This window comes from Sylvia atricapilla, chromosome Z, assembly GCF_009819655.1.
Source record: "Sylvia atricapilla isolate bSylAtr1 chromosome Z, bSylAtr1.pri, whole genome shotgun sequence".
Taxonomy (NCBI): Eukaryota; Metazoa; Chordata; class Aves; order Passeriformes; family Sylviidae; genus Sylvia; species Sylvia atricapilla.
In genome coordinates, this window is record NC_089174.1 from 81,049,810 (window position 1) to 81,069,302 (window position 19,493).

The 19,493-nt window shown below is 42.3% G+C and overlaps 1 protein-coding gene across 1 annotated transcript in view; it reads right to left on the minus strand.

The window, feature by feature from the left end:
• The window catches only part of CMYA5 (cardiomyopathy associated 5), a 46,483-nt gene extending 27,352 nt beyond the window's left edge, over positions 1–19,131 (minus strand). Inside the window, exons 1-2 of the mRNA XM_066338881.1 lie at positions 18,846–19,131; positions 1,012–11,218 (exon numbers count right to left, since the gene is read on the minus strand). Coding sequence (XP_066194978.1) covers positions 1,012–11,218; positions 18,846–19,003 — 10,365 coding nt within the window. The 5' untranslated portion in view covers positions 19,004–19,131. The remainder of the gene's footprint in view (positions 1–1,011; positions 11,219–18,845) is intronic.
• Positions 19,132–19,493: the final 362 nt, after the last annotated feature.

The following is a 19,493-nucleotide window of genomic DNA, read 5'->3' on the forward strand; positions in this document are numbered from 1 at the left end:
AGAAAAAGCATTTTCACTATTATTAATAGCAATGGACTAGCTTACTGAAATGGAGGGCATTTTATCTGTCTTTCAGGGGGGAACACTTGGATATAGTGGCAAGAAGAAGGCAAACTCTTACCTATGCTGACTCCACAATGCTGTTGGCACAAATCACAGAATGGTTTGGGCTGGAAGGGACTTTAAAGACTATTTAGTTCCTATTTCCTTGCCATGGGCAGGAACATCTTCCATTAGACCAGATTGCTCAGAGCCCCATCCAGCCTGGCCTTGAACACTTCCAGGGGTGGGGCATCCACAACTTCTCTGGACAACCTGTTCCACTGCCACATTGCCCTCAGTGTGAAGATTTATTTTTCTAATGTCTAATATAAACCTGCTCCCTTTCAATTTCACAGACAAGACACTGCCCCTTGTCCTGTCACTACCTGCCCTTGTAAAACATTCCTCTCCAGTTTAAGGTCATTTTGCAGATGAAATTGAACGAAACAGAAAATAGGTTGGCACTTCAACAAAGCTGTGTAGGGTAATTTGTCTAACATCTCCAAGCAACCAACACATGTAAGTGGGACAGGGAACACTTTATGATGATACCAGTCTCCACATATGGAGGTTTCTGTACCTTGTCAAATGAAGTGAGGTGCTGTTACTCAAGTTTTATTTTCATAGAAACAACATTCTTCCCATTTCTCCCCCTATGTATCAAAATCAGAACAAACTTACACAGATAAGACTGTAAGATGTAAAGTCTGGTAACAACTACATATAAACAAGACTATTCAAACTTCTGGATAAATTCAAATACCAGCTTAGCAAATCTAGGACTCCAGAGAATACCTTAATAAGAATCTCTCTTCAAGATCTCCAACAGGTGTGTAGGAATAGCTTTTATTTAATAGATACTGCTTCTTAGCTTCTGGACTGCTCTTTGAAGTCTCCCCTCTTGACGATGCAAGGGGACTGGAGAAATTAGCCTTAGTAACTACTTTTTTAACTCAAATTAATTCTTACCTTCATCTTGGTTGCAGCATCATCTAGTGTTGTGACTTCATGGTCTTTATGCTCTCCAAAAAGCTTGTCAATAGCAGATATTGGGCATTTGCAGTGGTAACAATAAGTGTCTACTTGTGTTTTCTTCAGTTCTCTTTGTGGGCTCTCAATTTGAGGAATGTTTGTTGCTGATTTTTCAGGATACATCACCACAAAGCCTGAATCTTCAAGCTCAACAGGAGTTCTTTGTTCTGGCTCATTAACAAATTCATAACTATCAGCAGCATGATCAAAGGAGTCCCTGTCTTCAAATAATAGCTCCTCATGTGTAAATTGAGACGATATTTCATCTTGCAAAAGCTCTTCTTGTGTAATCACATCATAGTCCATTGACTCAGCAAAATCTTCATAAACATCATGATGCTGCTCCTCTCTTTGCAAGTCTAGATTCTCTGTTTGCTGAATGGCAGGAACAAAGGACAGATGTTCCTGAGTAAACTGATCATCTACACTGTCCTCAGTGGGAGCCCTGACATATGGAACATACTTTTCCTTTTGAGGAACTGCTGTTATATCTTGCCATTCTTCCTGCTTAGTACTAGCTTCTTGATATGCAGCCCCCTGATAATCCACTTGATGACTGTATCCTTGTTGACTTGACTGTTCTGGCAGCTCTTCAGTTCTTTCTACTGGTGTGTTTTCTTCTTCTCTTTGTTCAGTGATGTCAGTTCCTGCACCCGAAAGAACTGTTCTGCTTCCAAAAGGAATGGCATGTGTTGGCTTGCAAATTGTTGCTTGAATGTTGCTGTCAACCTGGAATTTGTCTCTCTCCATAACACCTCTTTCTGACAGAACCTCAGTTTTGACATATGGAACATCACCAGATCCCTGCTTCTGCATACTCTCTGAACTCCAAGCCAAAATTCCTCCACTAAAGGACTCATCTTCTGGTATCTCATCTTTTTGAGGCCCTGTGGCCTTACTTGGAATTTCATCTTTAAGAATGTATTTTTCAAAATATATTCCAGTTCCATCATCTGTGTCTGAATTTCTACTAGGGAAAGAAGCATTAGAATTACCACTGTCTTCATCAGAGGGAGTCTCATCCTTTGTCTTTTCTCCTACTGCTTCTGCATAGAGGTCCTTGTATAAAAATGACAGTGCAGGTGGCTCCTCTAAAAGCTCTGGGTTAACTGGAGCAACAGTGGTAGGGAACAAGAGGGATCGTTCTAGCACTCCTTCTTCTGAATCAAAGAGTGGGGTCCCTGGTGACTTGCATTCATCTTCTACATTTGTAACACTTTTAGTGCTAGAATCCAGTGATTTTTGCAGTGGTAGAGGTTTTGAAGAATCTGCATAAGACTGCATTTTGCCTTCTCCTTTTATGGTACCATAAAAGACTTCATCCACATCCTCAAGTAAGGAAAACTCTTCCAAAGTATCTACCTCAGTACTTTCTTCAAAAGATTTGGCTTCTTCCATAGATTCATTGGGGTCTTCTGTCACTGGAGACAATGAAATTCGTCTTTCAAATTGTGGTTTAACTGGGGATTTGTCATCAATCAATGTGTATTTTTCAAAGTAATCCATATCAGCAGTACCATTATTAGGATCCAATTTTGCATAATTATTGTTTTCTGGCAATGGGAGGTTTTCTTCTTGAGTTTCTTCAGTTTCCTCAAAATCATCCTCTTTGACCAATTCTATTAGTTCATGGCTTGTAGTCTTTCCCAACACTGAGCTTTCTGAAATTTCTATGGTTCTTCCAGAAGTTAGGGCTCTCTGGTCATCCTCAACTAATTTTCTTCTGAATGAAGGATTTGTTTCCAAGTATTCTAATTTATCAGGCATATGTTTACTTTCTTCTTGATCAACAGAAGAAATATGTGTAGGTGCATGAATATTGAGTATTTCATAACCTTCTGAAATTATATTAAATAGATCTTTTTGTTCAATAGTCTCCAGAGCACGCTGACTCTCTTCAACAACACTTGCATGTTCCATTTCCTCCTCTTCTCCTGCCAGGTAATGTTCAGGCACTTCAGACATTTTGCCTGCCTCCAGATGTTGCATTGCTTCAGTTTTTCTAGGGCTTAAAGTACTAGTTTCATGCTCCAGACAAACTTCTGGACCTTGATTATCTCCTACCAGAGACGGCAAATCACACCTTTGTGTTCTGGGACTAGTGTCTGAGGACTTCCTGTGAGGAAATTTATTTGACAGTGATTCAGAAACTGTAAATGTATGTCCTGTTGCCTCTGCAGTCCCATGAACTGTAGATTCTGTACAACTTCCAGCTAGGAACTGTTTTGACCCAAAATCAGAAGCTTCATTTGGAGTAAGCTCAATTCCTTGCATGTCTACATCTGCAGCCCTTACTGGACTAATTGAGCGAGCTTTCACCTCTTCTACCAGCCAGCTAGCCAGCCCAAAGGATGGAATATCTGGGTTCTGCTTTTCTTCAGAACTTGAGCTAAGGGGCTTAATCTCTGCTGAAGAAAGGCTGCCCCATTCACCAGGATAATGCTGAGTTTTGTGTGTCACAGTTTCATGAACAAGGTCTGATGAAACAACTCCCAGGTGCTCCAAGGGTGTAGGCTTTTGGTGTTCAAAATGTTGCATTTCACGTCTATGCTCTCTTGCAGTATAAACGCCTGAAACTTTGTCAGATTGCTTTCCAAGCATGCCTGCTACATCAGATAAAGATGATGGAATATTTTGTTTCTCTTCATCATAAGTGAGAGCCACTGATACTGACTTTTCAAGTTCTGACTTTCCAGATGATTTATGAAAAGGCATAAATGACTCTGACGACACTGCTTGCTGGTCTGCTCCACCAGACACCTTTGGCTCTGTGGTCACTGACCTTGGAAGTGTCTGTACATCAGATTGCATTTCTTGCTCATATTTCTCAGTAGTGAATTTGGGGGAACTTCTTAGCTGTTCTGGAGACAAATATATTGTGTCCAATAAACAAGATTCTGGCTTGCCTTGGTCCTGCACTTGAGGCATACTCTCCAAGTGCACTGTCTTTAGGCTTGCTGTTTCAGGTGAACCGGGTTGAATTTTTTGCAAATGTTTTTCGTTGTGTGGTGGAATTACATGTTCACACTCTGATTGTTTGGGCTGGGTAATAAGTGGCTTCATATTTTGATTTTCTTGTTTGGCAAGGGACCGAGTAGGAACCAGATATTCAGAGACTGGTTTTGAATAGGGTGGAACCTCTTGCTGACATGTTTCATCAGGTGGATGAAAGGGAACTGAAGGTTCAGACTGAGGTTTTGAAGGTACAGTCAAGTAATCCTGACTTTCTGGAGTTTCTATTTTGTCAGCAGAATATGATAAATTTTGTTGTTCAGATTCTAATTGTGTAGCTGTGTGAAAGTAATGTGGAGCCTGTTCTCTCTCAGCTTCAAGTAAAATTTCACATTCAGCCTCTGTCTTCGCAGCTACAGGCAAACGTGGAAGGCTTTCTGTATTCTCTGCTTTTCTTGCAAAAAAGGACCCTGGCTCAGGCAGGGCAGTTTCTGCATGTTCTGTTTTACAGTGGGAGTAAGATATATCTAAATGTTTGGGGCGTGAGCCTTCAGTTACAGGTGAAGATTTTGGACTTCCTTTGGGGCTTGTTTCAGAGACAAGATGTGAAGCACCCAAAGGTACAGACACTGTTTGTTCAGTAAGAGATGAATATGGTTGAATTTTGTGGCTGTCTGCTTCCTCAGTGGAAAATGATACATTTCGATGTTCACTTTCCAGCTGAGCACTTAGAGATGAAGGAGCACCAGTGTCTCGTTTCTGTGACTGTCCTGCTCTCAGTGGAGCCATTTCATGCTTTTCTGCTTTGTCAGTAGGACTTAATAAATCTGATTGTTTGAAGCTTGGTTGTGCAGCTCCCTGCTCCTCGGTCTTGACAAAGGTAGGTGCTACAGAAGGTGTTTCTGGCTGCTCTGTTTCAGCATCAGAGGACTGAAAACCAGCACGTGGCTGTTCTGGTTGGACCCTATCCCTCCAGTTTGTTTCACCAGTGAAATATGGTATCTCTGAATGCTCCATCTGGGCAGTCTGTGGCTGCTCTGCCTTGCCATAGGAATATGATGAATCTAGTGGCTTTATTATACTAGTCTCTGCTTTGCCAAGAGAGTATGACAAATCTGGATGTTTTGAATTCGGTTGTTCTTGTTGCAACTGCTCTGATTTTCCTGTGGAATACGAAACATCAGAAGGCATGAACCCTGCTTGTGCAGCATCCTGGCTTTTTCTTCTGCCAGAGGAATAGAAGTCTGTAAACTCCTCTGCCACTGGGGATGTGTTTGGTTGCTCTTCCATGTCATGAGGACTTGAAAACACCGGTTTTTCCAATTTTAGTTGTACTATTTCCTCTGGGTGTAATGTATAGCTTCTCCCCTCTTTGACCTCCTGCTGTGCACTTCGTTTTTCTTCACTAGCGGAAGAGGACAAATCGCTGTGCAGTACTTTGCCCATGGCATCCATGACATTTGCATGCTCAGACTCTGTTGGGGCAGCCCATGATGGCTTTGTTTTGACAAATGAATGCAACAAACTCTGTTCTTTCAACTCTGGCTGTGTTGTTTTATGAGGTTCTGCTGTGCCAACAGAGAATGACAAATCTGCATATTCTGAGTTTGCTTGGGAATTTTGCAGTCCTGTTTTCTCCATAGGATATTCTGCCTGCATTCCTGCATCTTTCTGTTCATCTGCTTTGCTGAGAGATGATGAAAACTCATCTGCTTTTTCTTGCTCTGGTTGAATCTTTTCTTGTTGTACTGTGCCACTGGAATGAAATAAATCCAGGCACTCCGAATCCTCATCAGCAATTTGAGTTTGCTGTGTTTCACCAATTGAACATGATAAATCCATTACTTCTGCCTCTGGCTGTATGATTTCATGGTGTTCTAATTTGCCAGCAGATAAATCTGAATGGTGTGATTTTGCATTTAAATTTTCTTGTTCTGCCTCACGGAGAGAATGACATAATTCTAAATGTCCCAATTCTGTCCACGCTTTCTTGCCTAATGCCTCTTTTTTGAAAGAATGCAAGAAGCCTGGCTTCTCCTCTCCAGCAGTTTGTCCTTGCTCTGTTGTGCCAGGCCAAGATGACAGATCTGGTTTTTCTAACACTGGTTGTGTAGTTCCTTGTGGCTTTGCTTTATCAATGGAATGCAGTGAATCAGGAGGCTTTGGCTCTGCTTTTAACATTTCTCTTTGCTCCATTTTTCTACTCTGGGCTGGTGCATCTGGAGCTCTCTGCTTCTCCTCAACAGCTTGTGGATACTCTGCCCTGCTGACAGACTGCTCCTCTTTAGAGCATTCCACAGCTGTGGGCTCTATCCCTCGTTGCTCCACTTCCCTGGCCAGGGATGCCAAGCTTGCATGACCTGGCTCCAGCTGTGCAGGTGAGGGTTGCTCCATTTTGTCATGACCATACAATGAACCTGGCTCTTCCAATCCCAGCTGCATTGTTTCCTGCACTTTGTTGAGGGAATGTGGTAGATCAGGGTGTTCAGGTTTCAGCTGTGATGTTTGCAGCCCTCCTACTTTGAAAACAGAGTAAGGCAAATCAGAATGTCCCTGCCCTGGTTCTACCATTTCTGTTTTTTCTGCTGTACCCACAAAACGTGACAAATGTGAAATTTCCACTGCTGGCTGAACTGTTTTCTGTTCCATTTGTCCAAAGGGATAAGTTTGTTCTGTTTCTTGTACTATTTGTTTTATCTCCTCTATGTTGTCTGGAGGAGATATCACATCAGTATGCTCTGCCTCTGATGGTGTCGTTTCATCACTCGGCCTATCAATGGAAAATGATAAATTTGATTGTTCCAAGCTCTCCTGGGCATGTTCTAAAGTGTCCCTTTTATCAGGAGAATGTGTTAACTTTTCTTGCTCTAGCTCCTGTTTTGTGTCTTTCTGCTGCTTTTCTCTGCCAAGAGAAGGTTTTCTGTGTTTCTGATCCAATGGGGCTACTTCTTCCTTGCTTGTCTCACCAGTGAAATATGACAAATCAGGATGCTTCATTTCCCATGGTGCAATTTCTGGATGTTTTGACTCTATTGGTGCAGTTGCTGGAGCAGCTCTTTTTCTAGCTACTTTAGGCAATTCTTGATGTTTTGACTCAAACTTTGGAGTTGATTGTTCTTGGCCTTTACCAAAGGAAAATGACAAATCTGAGTATTGTGAATCCAGTTGTGAGCATGACTGATTTGGGTAATGAGATTCTACTTCCATACTTTCATCTTGTGCTGCTTCACCCAGGCTTGCTTGTGAATCAAATTGTTCTGATTTTTGCTGAGTTTCCATGGAGTATGAGAGCTCTGGATATCCTGACCCCTGCTCCACAATGTCACCTTGTTTTGATTCATCACTCTCACATGAAATATCTGGTTGTTCCACCATTACTGGTTCAGTTTCTCCTTGTTTCAAATGGAATGGTAAGGTTGTGTTTTTCAATAATTTTTCCTGTTCATGAGAGGAATATGGCAAATCTGGATATTCTGAAGTTATTTCCATTTCCAGTGAAGCTTCTTTTTCACTGGAAGAAGGCAATAATGTTTGCTCCATCTCGGGATGTACGATTTTTTGTTGCTGTGATTCGTGTTGTATAACTTCTTTCTCTGTTTCTGTACTTACATAAAATACTTCTTCTGAATATGCTGGCTCTGTTTGCATTTCTTCTTGCATTTGTTTACTAAATGAATATGGCAAAGATGGATGCACTAACCCTGGTCGAGCTATTTCTTGCTCTGCCAAATCACTTTGGTCTGTGACCTGTGGGTGCTCTTTACCCAGGCTTTCTGAAATACCTGAATACTCTGTTTCCATTTGCACAGCTTCTTCTTGATCTGTTTCCTGCTGTTTCACCTCTCTTTGTTCTATATCTTGTTCCATTCTGCCAAAGGACAATGAAACATCTGGCTGGGGCACATTCAGTGGTGATGTTTCCTGTTGCTGACTAGCAGCAGTGGAACAGGAAGGAAAAGACTGCTCCTGCTCCATTTGTGTTGTTTCCCAGGGCTTTGCTCTGTCAGTCAATTGTGACTGCAATGTTCCTGACTCCATTCCTTTTTGCATCACTTCTCCAGTGATAAATGAGAAATCCCTCTTTTCTGAAGCTACTTGTACATTTTCATGTTGCTCTGCTTCACTAATGAAATATGATGGCTCTGGACCTTCTAAGTTTCTCTGTACAGGTTCTTGTACTGTTTCTCCCTGGAAATACAGTGAATCAGTTTGTTCCAGCTTTGGTTGCAATTTTTGATGTTCTGTTTTGCCAGTGGAAGATGTTGTCTCTGGCTGTTTCACCTTCAGCTGTGAAGTTTTATGTTCCTGTTCTTTTCTGATAGAATGTGGCCAAACAGGATGCTCTGGCTGCAGTTGAGTATTTTCTCTTTGCATTGCCATGGCAGAGGAATCCAGCTGACCTCCAGACAGCGCATCCTGCTGTACAGGCTGTGGCTGTTCTCCTTTGTCAATTTGTGACAGTTCTTGCTCCTTTCTTTTATTCATGGGAGATGGCAAATCTGAAAATGCTGTTTCTAGATACTCAGTTTGTTGTATCTCAGCCTTTCCAGTGGAATCAAGTATATCTGGATGTACCAACTGGAGTTCTGTAGTGTTTTCTTTATCTGCTTCCTCTGTCAAACATGATAAATCTGAATGTACTAGTGCAAGCTCTTCTCCTTGTTGTTTTTCTTTTTCAGGGGAATAAGGCTGTTCCAGTTCAAAAGGACTGAATGCTTGGTTTTCTGTTTCTTCTCTGGAAAGCAAAACCTGATGTTCCTTTTCCAGCTGCGCACTTTGCATTTCCTTCACTACTTCCTTGGTTAAAGAATAGTCTGAATGACCCATCTCCAGCTGTGCACTCTCTGATTTCACCATTTCTTCTCTGGAATATGATAGATCTGGGTGCTCTGTCTCCAGTTCTGCGTTGTCTGATTCTTCCATTTCTTCCCTGGAAAAAGAAAAGTCTGGATGCTCCATCTCCAGCTGTGCATTTCCTGGTTCTTTTGTTTCTTCTGCAGAATAAAATTCTGGGTGTTCCATCTCCAGTTGTGATCTCCCTGATTTCTCTGTTTCTTTTGTGCAAAAAAGCTGTTCTGGATAGTCTGTATCTGGTATTGGACTCTCTGATCCCTCTGTTTCTTCCTTGGAATATAAGAAATCTGGAAGTTCTGTCTCCAGCTGTGCACTTCCTGGTTCCTCTATTTCTCCCCTGGAAAAAGAGAAGTCTGGAAGCTCCATCTCCATCTGTTCACCCTTCAGTCCCTCTGTTTCTTCCTTGAGAGAAGAGAAGTCCAGATGCTCTGTCTCCATCTGTGTTGTCTCTGATTCTCCAGTCCCTTCAGTGGAATATGAGACATCTGGATGTTCCATCTCCATTTGCCCACCTTCTGTTTGTTTGTTTTTTTCAATGGAAAAATCAGAGTGATCAGAATCTACTGCTTTATTTATAGCTGAAATTTTCTGTGTTTCTTCTGTTTCTGTATGAACAGGATATGAAATGCCGAAATATTTGGAATCTATATTTTCAGGAATTGGTGGTTTTAATTTAATTCCTTGCTTTTCTGCTTCCTGAAGTGAAAAGTCTTGTTCAGACTTTGTTCGGTTCTCCAAATGAACATTTTGAGTTTCTGAGGATGGGGTCTTTTGACCCTCTTCTCTTTCAGCTGAATACGTTAGACCTGGAGATGTTGACTCTGACAGTGCAGTTGTTGATGATGGACACTCAGATTCTTCCTTCTCTGTCTCATCTCCAGAATGTGCTAAAAGCACATGTTCTGACTCAGACTGTGCAGTTTCTGATGACTGAGGAATTGTGTCTTCCTGTCCTACTTCAGTTGAAGTGGAATATTCTGATTTAGCTGATGAAACATCAGGTAAGTAAGACTTCTCTGTTTCCCTCTCAGGATGTTCTGACACAGATTCTGCAGGCATAATATGCTGGGAACTTGGTCTATCTAATTCACTAGCAACATCTGCTGAAACAGACTGTGGTGCAGAATTGGGCTGAACTTCTTGCTTCTTCACTTCATCCAGATGATCTGATGCTGTGAGTACAGATTGGTCTGGCTCCTTGTTTGCATTTTCGGCTGAGGGAAGCAGCACTTGTTTCTCATCAGACCTGACTGATGTGGAGGTTGTTGACCCTATTATTGATGTTCTGGCCGTGGCTGAATGACTTTGCTGCTTCCTGGTTCCTTCTTCACTCTTCAGCAAATGTCCTGAAACCTGATTTGGAGTCTCCACAAGAGGTTGTCTCTCTTTTCTTTCTTCATGCTGAAGAGTTGATTCTTTCATTTTATAAGGTTCAATATTTTCAGATGAAACATCATTTTTCTTCGTAAGCTGTTTTTCAAGAGGTGATGTTGGTGAAGAAAAGCTTTGATTTGCTTTTTCTGTGAGCTGTTCTCTTTGCCTCCTTCTTCTCTCTGAAGGTGTTTCAAGAATTTTACTTCTTGCTCCCTGAAAATGTTTTGGACGTGCTGCTTCTGAGAGCGAACCGAACTTCTGCAATCTTTCTTTTACTGATGTTTCAAGGAACTTCTCAGAATCTCCTGAAGCTGAGCTACTTCTCCTGCTTCTGTGTTTCTCCAATGTTTCAGGGGGTGGCCCAGTCCCTCCAAAAATTGAGTTGAACAGTTGGATTCTAGCTTGTACTGGTCCTCCTAGAATTGGACCTACTTTTCTCAGTCTGCTCTCCCTAAATATTGATCTTATTGGAGCACGTTTTACAGGCTCTTCTGCAATATTCTCTAGATCTTCTTTGTTGTCTGACATTTCTTCATCTCTGTCTTCTTCTGCTTCCACCTGCACTACATTCAACATGGAGGGTTGCACATCTCCTAGAACAGTTCTTGGTTCTTGCCTCTGCATTCCAGAAGAGTCACGCTTTTTATTGCACTGGCCTCCCTTCGGTGTTGTAGCCATTGGCACCCTATTTGAAGATTTGCGTGTCCTTTTCCGAATGATCTTGCCCTCATCCATAATAAAGATAACTTTTCCTGGAGGAGAACCTACTGGTGAACTTTCCATACTGTAAAGATCAGAAGCTGTACTAGTTTCTGAGGTCCAGGGAGTAGAACATCTGCTTGAGCTGGTTTCCCAGGTTATTCCACTGTCTTCACTTTGGCACGTTACCATAGAAAAGGAAGGGTTAGACATGATGTACTGCAGCTTGGGTTTCACATCTTCACTTTGGATAAGATCTTTCAAACTACAAACAAAAGAACAAATAACAAAAGAAAGTTGTAAAAACACACAACAAATGCAAAGTATTGCAGGAAAAAGCAGAATTTCTTCATTAAAACAAAAATGGCTTTCAAAGTTGTAAAAATACTGCATAAGCATAAATTGTGAAGTATAAGCTTAAGAAAAGTCATATTTCATCTCACAACTATATTTTAGATGCATTTGTGTAAAACTGCATGTTTCAAGGTTAGTTCACTGAAGGGGAGGTGTTTAAATTATCTTGACAATGCCGGAAGAACAGTCTTTGATCTGACCTTGTTTTGCCAGTGTGAGATTGAGCTGATTCTGGGGCTATTCTCCAGCATGTGTTTATCTCACAGTATAAATTAAACCTTTCATTAAACACTTCAAAGATACTGTCAGTGTTTTAATAGCACCCACACTTGCTTTGCGCAAGTGTGAATGATTATACAATGCTCAAAGCAGTAGAGAGTCTATCCACTGGTTTGTTACTGTCTTCTCATGTATTTTATCCTCTAAGAACTCTAGATACTTAATGAAGTTATTTAGAATACATTTAGCAATTAAAATATACGGCACCTTCCCAAATGAAATCGCAATGTTTCATAAAGCTGGTTTTAAACCTTTTGATGTGTAATCAATACACTATCATGTGCTGCAACCAAATCTCTCAGCTAAAATAATAAAAAGGCTGGAGAAAGGCTTTTCTGAGAAGCTTTGGAAAAGAAAACTTCCTATTTTTCAAATTCTTTAAATTGAGAGTTAAAAAATAGCAAAAAACAATTAAAAGACACAAGGTGTGGAAGATATAGTATTATTAGGGTTTCAATATTTACTAAAAAAAATAAAAAAAGGCACAGAAAAGGTAATCAAAACTCAACTCCTATATTTCCTGTGCAGACAGTAGTTCATTGATGGAAAGAAAGGCAGAGTATTAGCTGAACAAGATGTAGATTTCAGTAGAGCAGAAGCAGTGAAGTCTCTTTCACTCCCATGGAAGAATGGACATCTATGGCCACACAACATCCTGCTTCCAGTGAACAGAGGGAAGGGTCACTTTTCCACTGATTAGGATAAAGCACTTCAGGTAAAGTGAAGAAACCTAGCTAGAGATCATGGATCAGAAAAGCAGAACTCATCCATCCAACTGCCAAAGGCTGTGGCCCCACACCACAGAGGTGCCAGAGAAACCTGCAGGATGCAGAGGCAGGAGGACACCCCTGAGAAACAGGTGGCACTGTGCCAGAGGGTACAGAGCACCAGTCAGAAGGCAGAGGTCTTTGAAAGTGAGAAGAAATCTTGTGGAAAGTCATGACTGCTTCATCAAGCAAACCCTCTGGACTGTGAGTTTTTGTAAAGGACACTCAGTGAAAATGCTCAGTACCTAATGGAAATAGAAATGTAATCCTGCTACTGTTGGTGCTACCCTTACATTTACATTAACTTACTTTCCAGAGCCCAGAATAAGAAGGGCTGTGCTGGGCTGTTCCATGCTCAGGTCTGTGTAGACCAAAGCACAGAGCATCTCTGATGTCCTTGGTGCTAACAGATGTCCCTGTGGGACAACAGCCTGACCAGCCTGCAGTGAGACAACACAGTGGGGCTGAAACCCAGCTGTGGTGATGGGGCTGGCCTGGAGATGGTGACTGGCAGGGCAACTTGAAGGCCAAGAAAGCATGTCTGAGAGTGCAATTCTAAATTACTGCATATTAGCCAGTCCCCTCCTGCCCTGCCAAACCCAGCCTTCAAACAGATTTAAGCCACAGCATGCACAGCTGATTTTGGTGTACTACTCTCCAGAAAGGCTAGGTCCAGAGGTGAAAACTTACAGGTTGGAGAAAGAGGTACAGCAGAACACATCTATACCAACTTTTCTCTTACTTTTTTCTTTGCAAGTTCCATGGCTTGTCCTTGATTGGACATAGCAAAACAAAACTAATCTTTTAAAAAGAAAAATCAATAGCAATAGTACTAAGGAAATTTTCAGTTATTTTAGTCCACAACAACAGATGAATTTTTTTTTCATTTTTTTCGACTTCTACATCATTCTTGTATTTTTAAACCTATTTTTCTGCACTACTTGGTGCTATTAAATAAACCTTCATACAGAACAGAGCAGCACTCCCACTTGAGTTGATATTAATGAATAAGAAAGGGTTGCCCCGGCCCTGCCTATGCAAAGTGCTTGAATTATATGCATCATTATCTCATTTTCATGGTCACAAACTCTTCACAGCTCATATTACTCTACAGTGTGAGGAGATGTTGCTTTATGCTTTGAAGACCAGAATGAGAGGCATAAACTCAAAGTGCATTTACTTCCAATGCACTTCCAAATGCTGGCCTTTTGTCAACTGTTTTCAAGCTGCACAGTTGTAGCTGAAAGACCCCTCTCTAGTCATAGGAAATGTCTGTCACTGCAAAAAGATATTTGCAATGTTTCAGCTCGTAAATGTAGATATGAAGCCACTGACATCCAGGGCAAAAGCCAGTGCTGTCTTTTTTCCATGAAGATATTTCACACCCGTTCCTGTTGGCACATATATTATCAGCATGTTATTTCACTGCTAGGACATGGACTTAATCCTTTTCTTAGTCTTGGAGACACTAATAGCCAGTTTTGTGCCTCCTACCATAACAGCTCAAACCCAGATTTTTCTTTCTGCCTCCTCCTGCTTCTCACTTCTGTGCTGTGCCCACTGGGATTCCAGTTTTCTAGTCCAACCTTGCAGGCTGGACAGATGTTTCTTTATGTATGCATAAAGATGGATGCTTCCCATATGAGGGAAGAGTTTTCACCTCCCCAGCTGCTGGAGTGGTTGTGTTCACAGTGAGTGGGGTCTATCCACCTGTACACACCACTACTATGACAGATATATGGAGCCAGCCTATCAGCTTTCTGATATTCTCCCCAGTCCCTCTTTATTCTCTTTATATCAGACCTTGCCACTGCTGGTATCATAGAAATGTGGAGCTGCTTGCTGCATAATTCCTCACAAGCAGAAAACAACACAGATAAAATGACCAAGATGTCAACCTATGTCTGTAGTCTTCACTGACAAGATCTTATTTTCTGAAAGCTCCTACATCTTCCCAATTGAAGTAAATGCTTTGCTGTGCTTGTGTTTTTATTCTGGACATATCTGGAGTTTCTGCCTTTACCAAAGTGCCCCCTTCCCCCTACAGCAATCAGTATGCTCAGCAAGGTCTCTGGCTATTGTTTTGCATTTCCCAGGGGTACAGTTCATCCATCTTGTTCAGACTAAGAGAATTGGGAAAGGAAAGACACCATTTCAAACCCAGCCTTCCACCAGAAGAGGTACTGTGGACTTCTTTTGGTTAATGATGCCTCTTCTTGCAACAGAGTGGCTCATGCATCTGTTGAAATTCAAAGGAACTATTATCTAAAAGCGGTAAGACAGCTGCTTGCCCAGCTACAAAGTTGGGGTTTATGATCAGTAGCTGGAAGCCAGGGCCTGGGCTTGTCTCACACATTTTTTCCCATCTCTTATGAAGGGACACAACCTGCCATAGTGCAAGTTTGTCTTCCAGACACCTGGTTATGGCATGGCCCAGTAGCATTGCCATTTGCAGGATCAGATGCTGTTGGAGAGCCCACAGCACCTCCATGCCCAGAGGTCTGCCATGCTCCTGAACTCTGGATTCTCCACCATGTTGCAGGGGGAGCATAGGTACCAAACACTTCAGTCCAGGTGGGACACTTTACACAGTTATGTAATCACTCTGTTGAGACCCAGTGGGGAACTTCTTGAAGTCTGACAGCCCAACTGCAACACAGGCCTTTATTAGGGACTCAGTTTTACCCAAAAGGCTGAAGAGAAACAAAACATGGAGTGCTCAGCTGCAGGACAAGTGGGGGCTGGCTGCACCCCTCATCTCTGCAATGCCCCCACTCAGCATTCTACCCCATTCCGCTGCCCTCAGTTACCTTTTGCTCAAGCCTAACATACTCGAAATTGCCCGCACAGCTCTGCTTCCTACCTCTCTCACCTCCCCTGCTCATGCTCCGTCTTCAGTTGGCAGAAAAAAAGCCTTGCCAATCTCTTCCACCCTGGCCCAAGTCAGGTACCACCTCATATAGAGGCATCTAAAATAACACAAGATTTCCCCATATCTTTTCTGCTTTGGGTAGGGTATGGTAACTTATTTTTTCAGAAGACAAATCCACAGCACTCCCCACCCCTTCCTTCTCACCATCCATTTGCTATTATTCCAGTCTTTTGCTCTCCAGATGCTGCAGCATGGCAGGAAGACGCCTTCTCCACTGTGCTTCTCTTTATATCCATTTTCATCAAACACTATAAACAAGACTTGTCTCTAAAATTTACACACCTCTGATCTTGTGGATGGACTGCTTCATTTAAACAAACCAACAAAATACTACTTCCAGAACTCATGGACTTTCTCCCCATTTTTCTCCCCATCTACTGGTCATAGGTAAATACTAAATGAGCAGATAAAATGAACCTTTACTGATTCCAGGCAAACAAGCTGTCTGGAAACACTTAAATTAGCTGCAGAGCCACTTTTATGTAAACCCTGCACACAGACACCTTCCAGAGACCTTCCCACTGTAGAAGGAAATCAGCTGAGAATGGTCTGAAAGACAGAACTGTGTCAGAACAGCTCATCCATCACACATTTGTTAGAGACACAGATATTCCAGTGGGTATGTAAACCCGTTAAATGGTAAACAATTTTACTTTACTTGAACTTAATTTTCACCATTACCAATACAAAAATTAAAACCTCTTAACATCATACTCATGCTTGCCTACAAGAACACAGTATTCAAAATATTTTCCCTGTTTAGGTGATTAACTGGATACACTGAGCTAGAAACAGAAGCCATCTACCATAATTATCTATCCTAGATAGTAAAATGCCCAAAGGCATTGTACATATTTTTGTACAGGTCCTACACAGATCAGTGGGGATTTTGTGCTGACAAGGTTATGAAACCTTTATCCCACCTTTCTAATAGGTTCTGATGCTACATGTCAGTCTCATTACTTACATAAAAAAGCTGTGCTAAAAAAAGAACAAAAAACCAAATTATTTAAACATTACATTAATAAGGGTGATAAAGACATGAAACCCAAACTCTTCTGCCTTTCACATACATGCCTTGTAATTTTGGGATAAGTCATAATTTCTCCTGCAGCTTTTGGGATTTCATTTGTTGCAGTTACACTCCAGTGTAGAACTGGAGTGGTGGGGTCAGAGCTCAGGGACTGGTGTCTCAGAGGAACACCAGGACTCTTCTGCTTGTTTCATAGAGGCGCTTCCTGACCTTGGAGCAGTCATCTTGCTGCATAACTCTCATATAAAAAAGGTATGAGGCTAGTTACTGTGCTTGAAAGGCAGAAACAGGAGCTAGTGGGGACTTCTCTGCTGACTTGCACAGCCAGGTGCTGTTCAACTGCATTCAAAGGAGGAAAGCAGAAAGGAGAACTTGGGGTTGTTAAAAATAAATTGGTGGCAGCAGCGTCCAAGACAAGCTGCCTTCAGCCAAGTTTGCATATTAGTTACATCTCCTCTAAGCTATGTTTTAAAAGCCCATGCACTCAAAAAAATCTGTTCTGCAATGGGGGCTTGAAAACCTGTTTGTCAACAAATAATTAGCTCACAGCTTGAGTTAGTATGTCCCAGAGGCTCAACCTGTCTGTTCTTGCCAAGAGCTCTGCCCAGGCACTGACCACAGAAGGAGGCTTAAAGCTCAACAACTCTGACACTTGTGACATCTAAGCAATTAAAGAGTCAGTTTTATTTAACTTTTCTAAGCTATTACTGAGTGCTTGGTGCAGTCATTACATTTGTGCCAAACCCAAAATTTTACATCTCATTTAACCTAATTACACTAACCAATTTAACCTATTATAACTAACCAATTTAAATATGTTCAGCTACCAGTTAGCATACCTCTACCTCTCTGGTTGACTCTGAACTGTTTATCAGTAGGACAGTTAAGGGCAGAGAAAAACTCTGCTGTGTTTAATATAACTGGGAACTAAAGAGAATGTTTGCTGTGACTTAAATAAGTGCTGAGATGCAATGCCCAAGTTTGCATTGCAGATGTTGCCAGCCAGAAGCAAGACGCAGCTGTGACGAGCTCCTAACAGGCACCCATGGAGAAGTCATCCTCTCAGCACAAATAGTAAATAACTGTGAGGCTACATAGATTTCACTCTCTTTTTAGCAATTCCTACTTGTTTTTTACAATTTCAGTTTTACTATTAGCTATTTATTTGCAGAATCTATTAAGAATTCTATCTAACTCATGTTTTAGTTGTCTGCAGTGAGCATCTCCACTCCATGGATTTTTCTTGCAGGGATATAACCAAGTGTAAGCAGCGTTTTACTGGCACGCAACCCCTTTCTCTGCCAGTATAGGACCGAAAAGCCAACATCTCCCTTGGGAACAAAGCAGCATTACACACCAGAGTGTGCCCCCACTGTAGAAAACTAGCTCCTTATTTCCCATTTAGGAAGGTTTTCCTGTAGTTCTAGGATACATTTCCCCATTTGGCCCTTGTTCTTGCAGCACTTTGGGTGGGTTAGGTGCAGAGAGCCTCCCACTGCCATCTTTTTTTCTCCAGTGACCATCAGCAGTGTCAGAAAGCACCTTGAACTGTGATACACACAGAGTGATGGTATATGCAGATGGCTTCACGGCACAGAGGTATTAGGAACTTTATGATACATTTATTAAAAAAATGGGTTTCTGGAAAAAAATTAAGCTAACAACATTAACATCTTAGGTTCTTCCTAGAGTATCCACTTACAACTGGTGGGGTCTACTCAAGGGACTGTCAGGCCTTGCAGTCTCTTTATGAAATCAAAGGCACTGGCACAGCCAGAGTGAGTCTGCAGGGCTCAGGTTGCAGATGCCTCTGCATCCTGCGCAGGACCACTGGGCAGGGCACTGGGCCACAGCTTTGCTTGTTACATTCCTAATGGTAGGAGAGCAATATTAGGACAATAATCTGTTTCTGTGGAAGTTATTAAGAAAACAAAAATACTTTAAAAAGAGAAAAAACTTAGATATCAAAGGGATAGAATATTTGTTCCACCACAAAAATCAGCCATATAAATCATGACCAGCAATAGCAGGCATGTATAACGAGTTTTTTCCTTTTTAAGGAAAGAAGAAAGTGAAGAGGGAGGGAAGTGGGAAGGAATAAAGGGCCGTAAAAAGGAACCAATTTTAATGCACCATTATAATCTTTGAGCATTTTCTCTCTGACAAGCAAATCTGCAGAGCATTTAAGATCCATATGTGACAAAGAGTCAGCCAGAGAGGGAGGAGTGGAAGGAGATGCCACTTGAGCTGGCACATCAGAGGAGCTTTAAATAGAAAAGCTTTCAGGGAACTCGGGGTAGGCGCTTACCACACAAAACTTAATTACAGCCATACTCATCTGAAAAAAATATTACAGCCCTCTACTCCCCCCCCCCCTTTTTTTTTTTTTTGTCTGCAGGAATTTGGTAAAGGAAAGGGAAAAGCCATTAAACCAGCATGGGACTCCAATCCTGGCAGCTCCTGGGGGATGATGTCTTGGGGTGGAGCTGCCAGCTCCCTCTGGGGCTCAGTCCCTGAGGAGACATACCTGTTAGTCAGCTCCTCTGCTTCCTCTGGATCTATGGCCTCCTCCTCCTCCTCCTCCTCTTCTTCCTCCTCCTCCTCCTCCTCCTCCTCCTCTTCATCTCCTACGAAGGACGAGGTCTCAGATGCCCTGTCGCACTCGGTGCTACGGGAGCCCTCCATTCCCTTCCCTGCTCAGGCCCTTGTCGGTGATGTTTACCCCCAGCCCTGTCCTCCCCAGGGCTGCCTGAAGCAACTGTCATCCCCAGTAGCACTCACTTCTCCTGACTCAGGGCAGTCTTTAAATAGAAGGCAGCAAAGCTACGGCGCAGAGTGGCTGCTGTTCCTACCCTGGCTCCCAGCACCAACCGGTGCCAGGACACGTGGCCCTGTGGCCATCTCTCCAGCTGCTCTCCCCCTTTGCTTGCTGCTGCTGCCACAGCAGACACTTGCACAGCAGACACGGCAGCCAGGCAGCAGCAGGGAGGAAGGGGACCAAGCAGACCTTCCCCCGCCACCTCTAGCAAATTTGGAGTGGATGGCACTGATGAAGCAGAAGGAGAGTTTATCTATGGCCTCAAGAGAAGGCATATTTCACAAGTCCTGCCCTTGAGCTCACCCCAGAGTTCTTCAAGCTCGAGCTGGAAAGGTCAAATACAATAACTAGTAGATG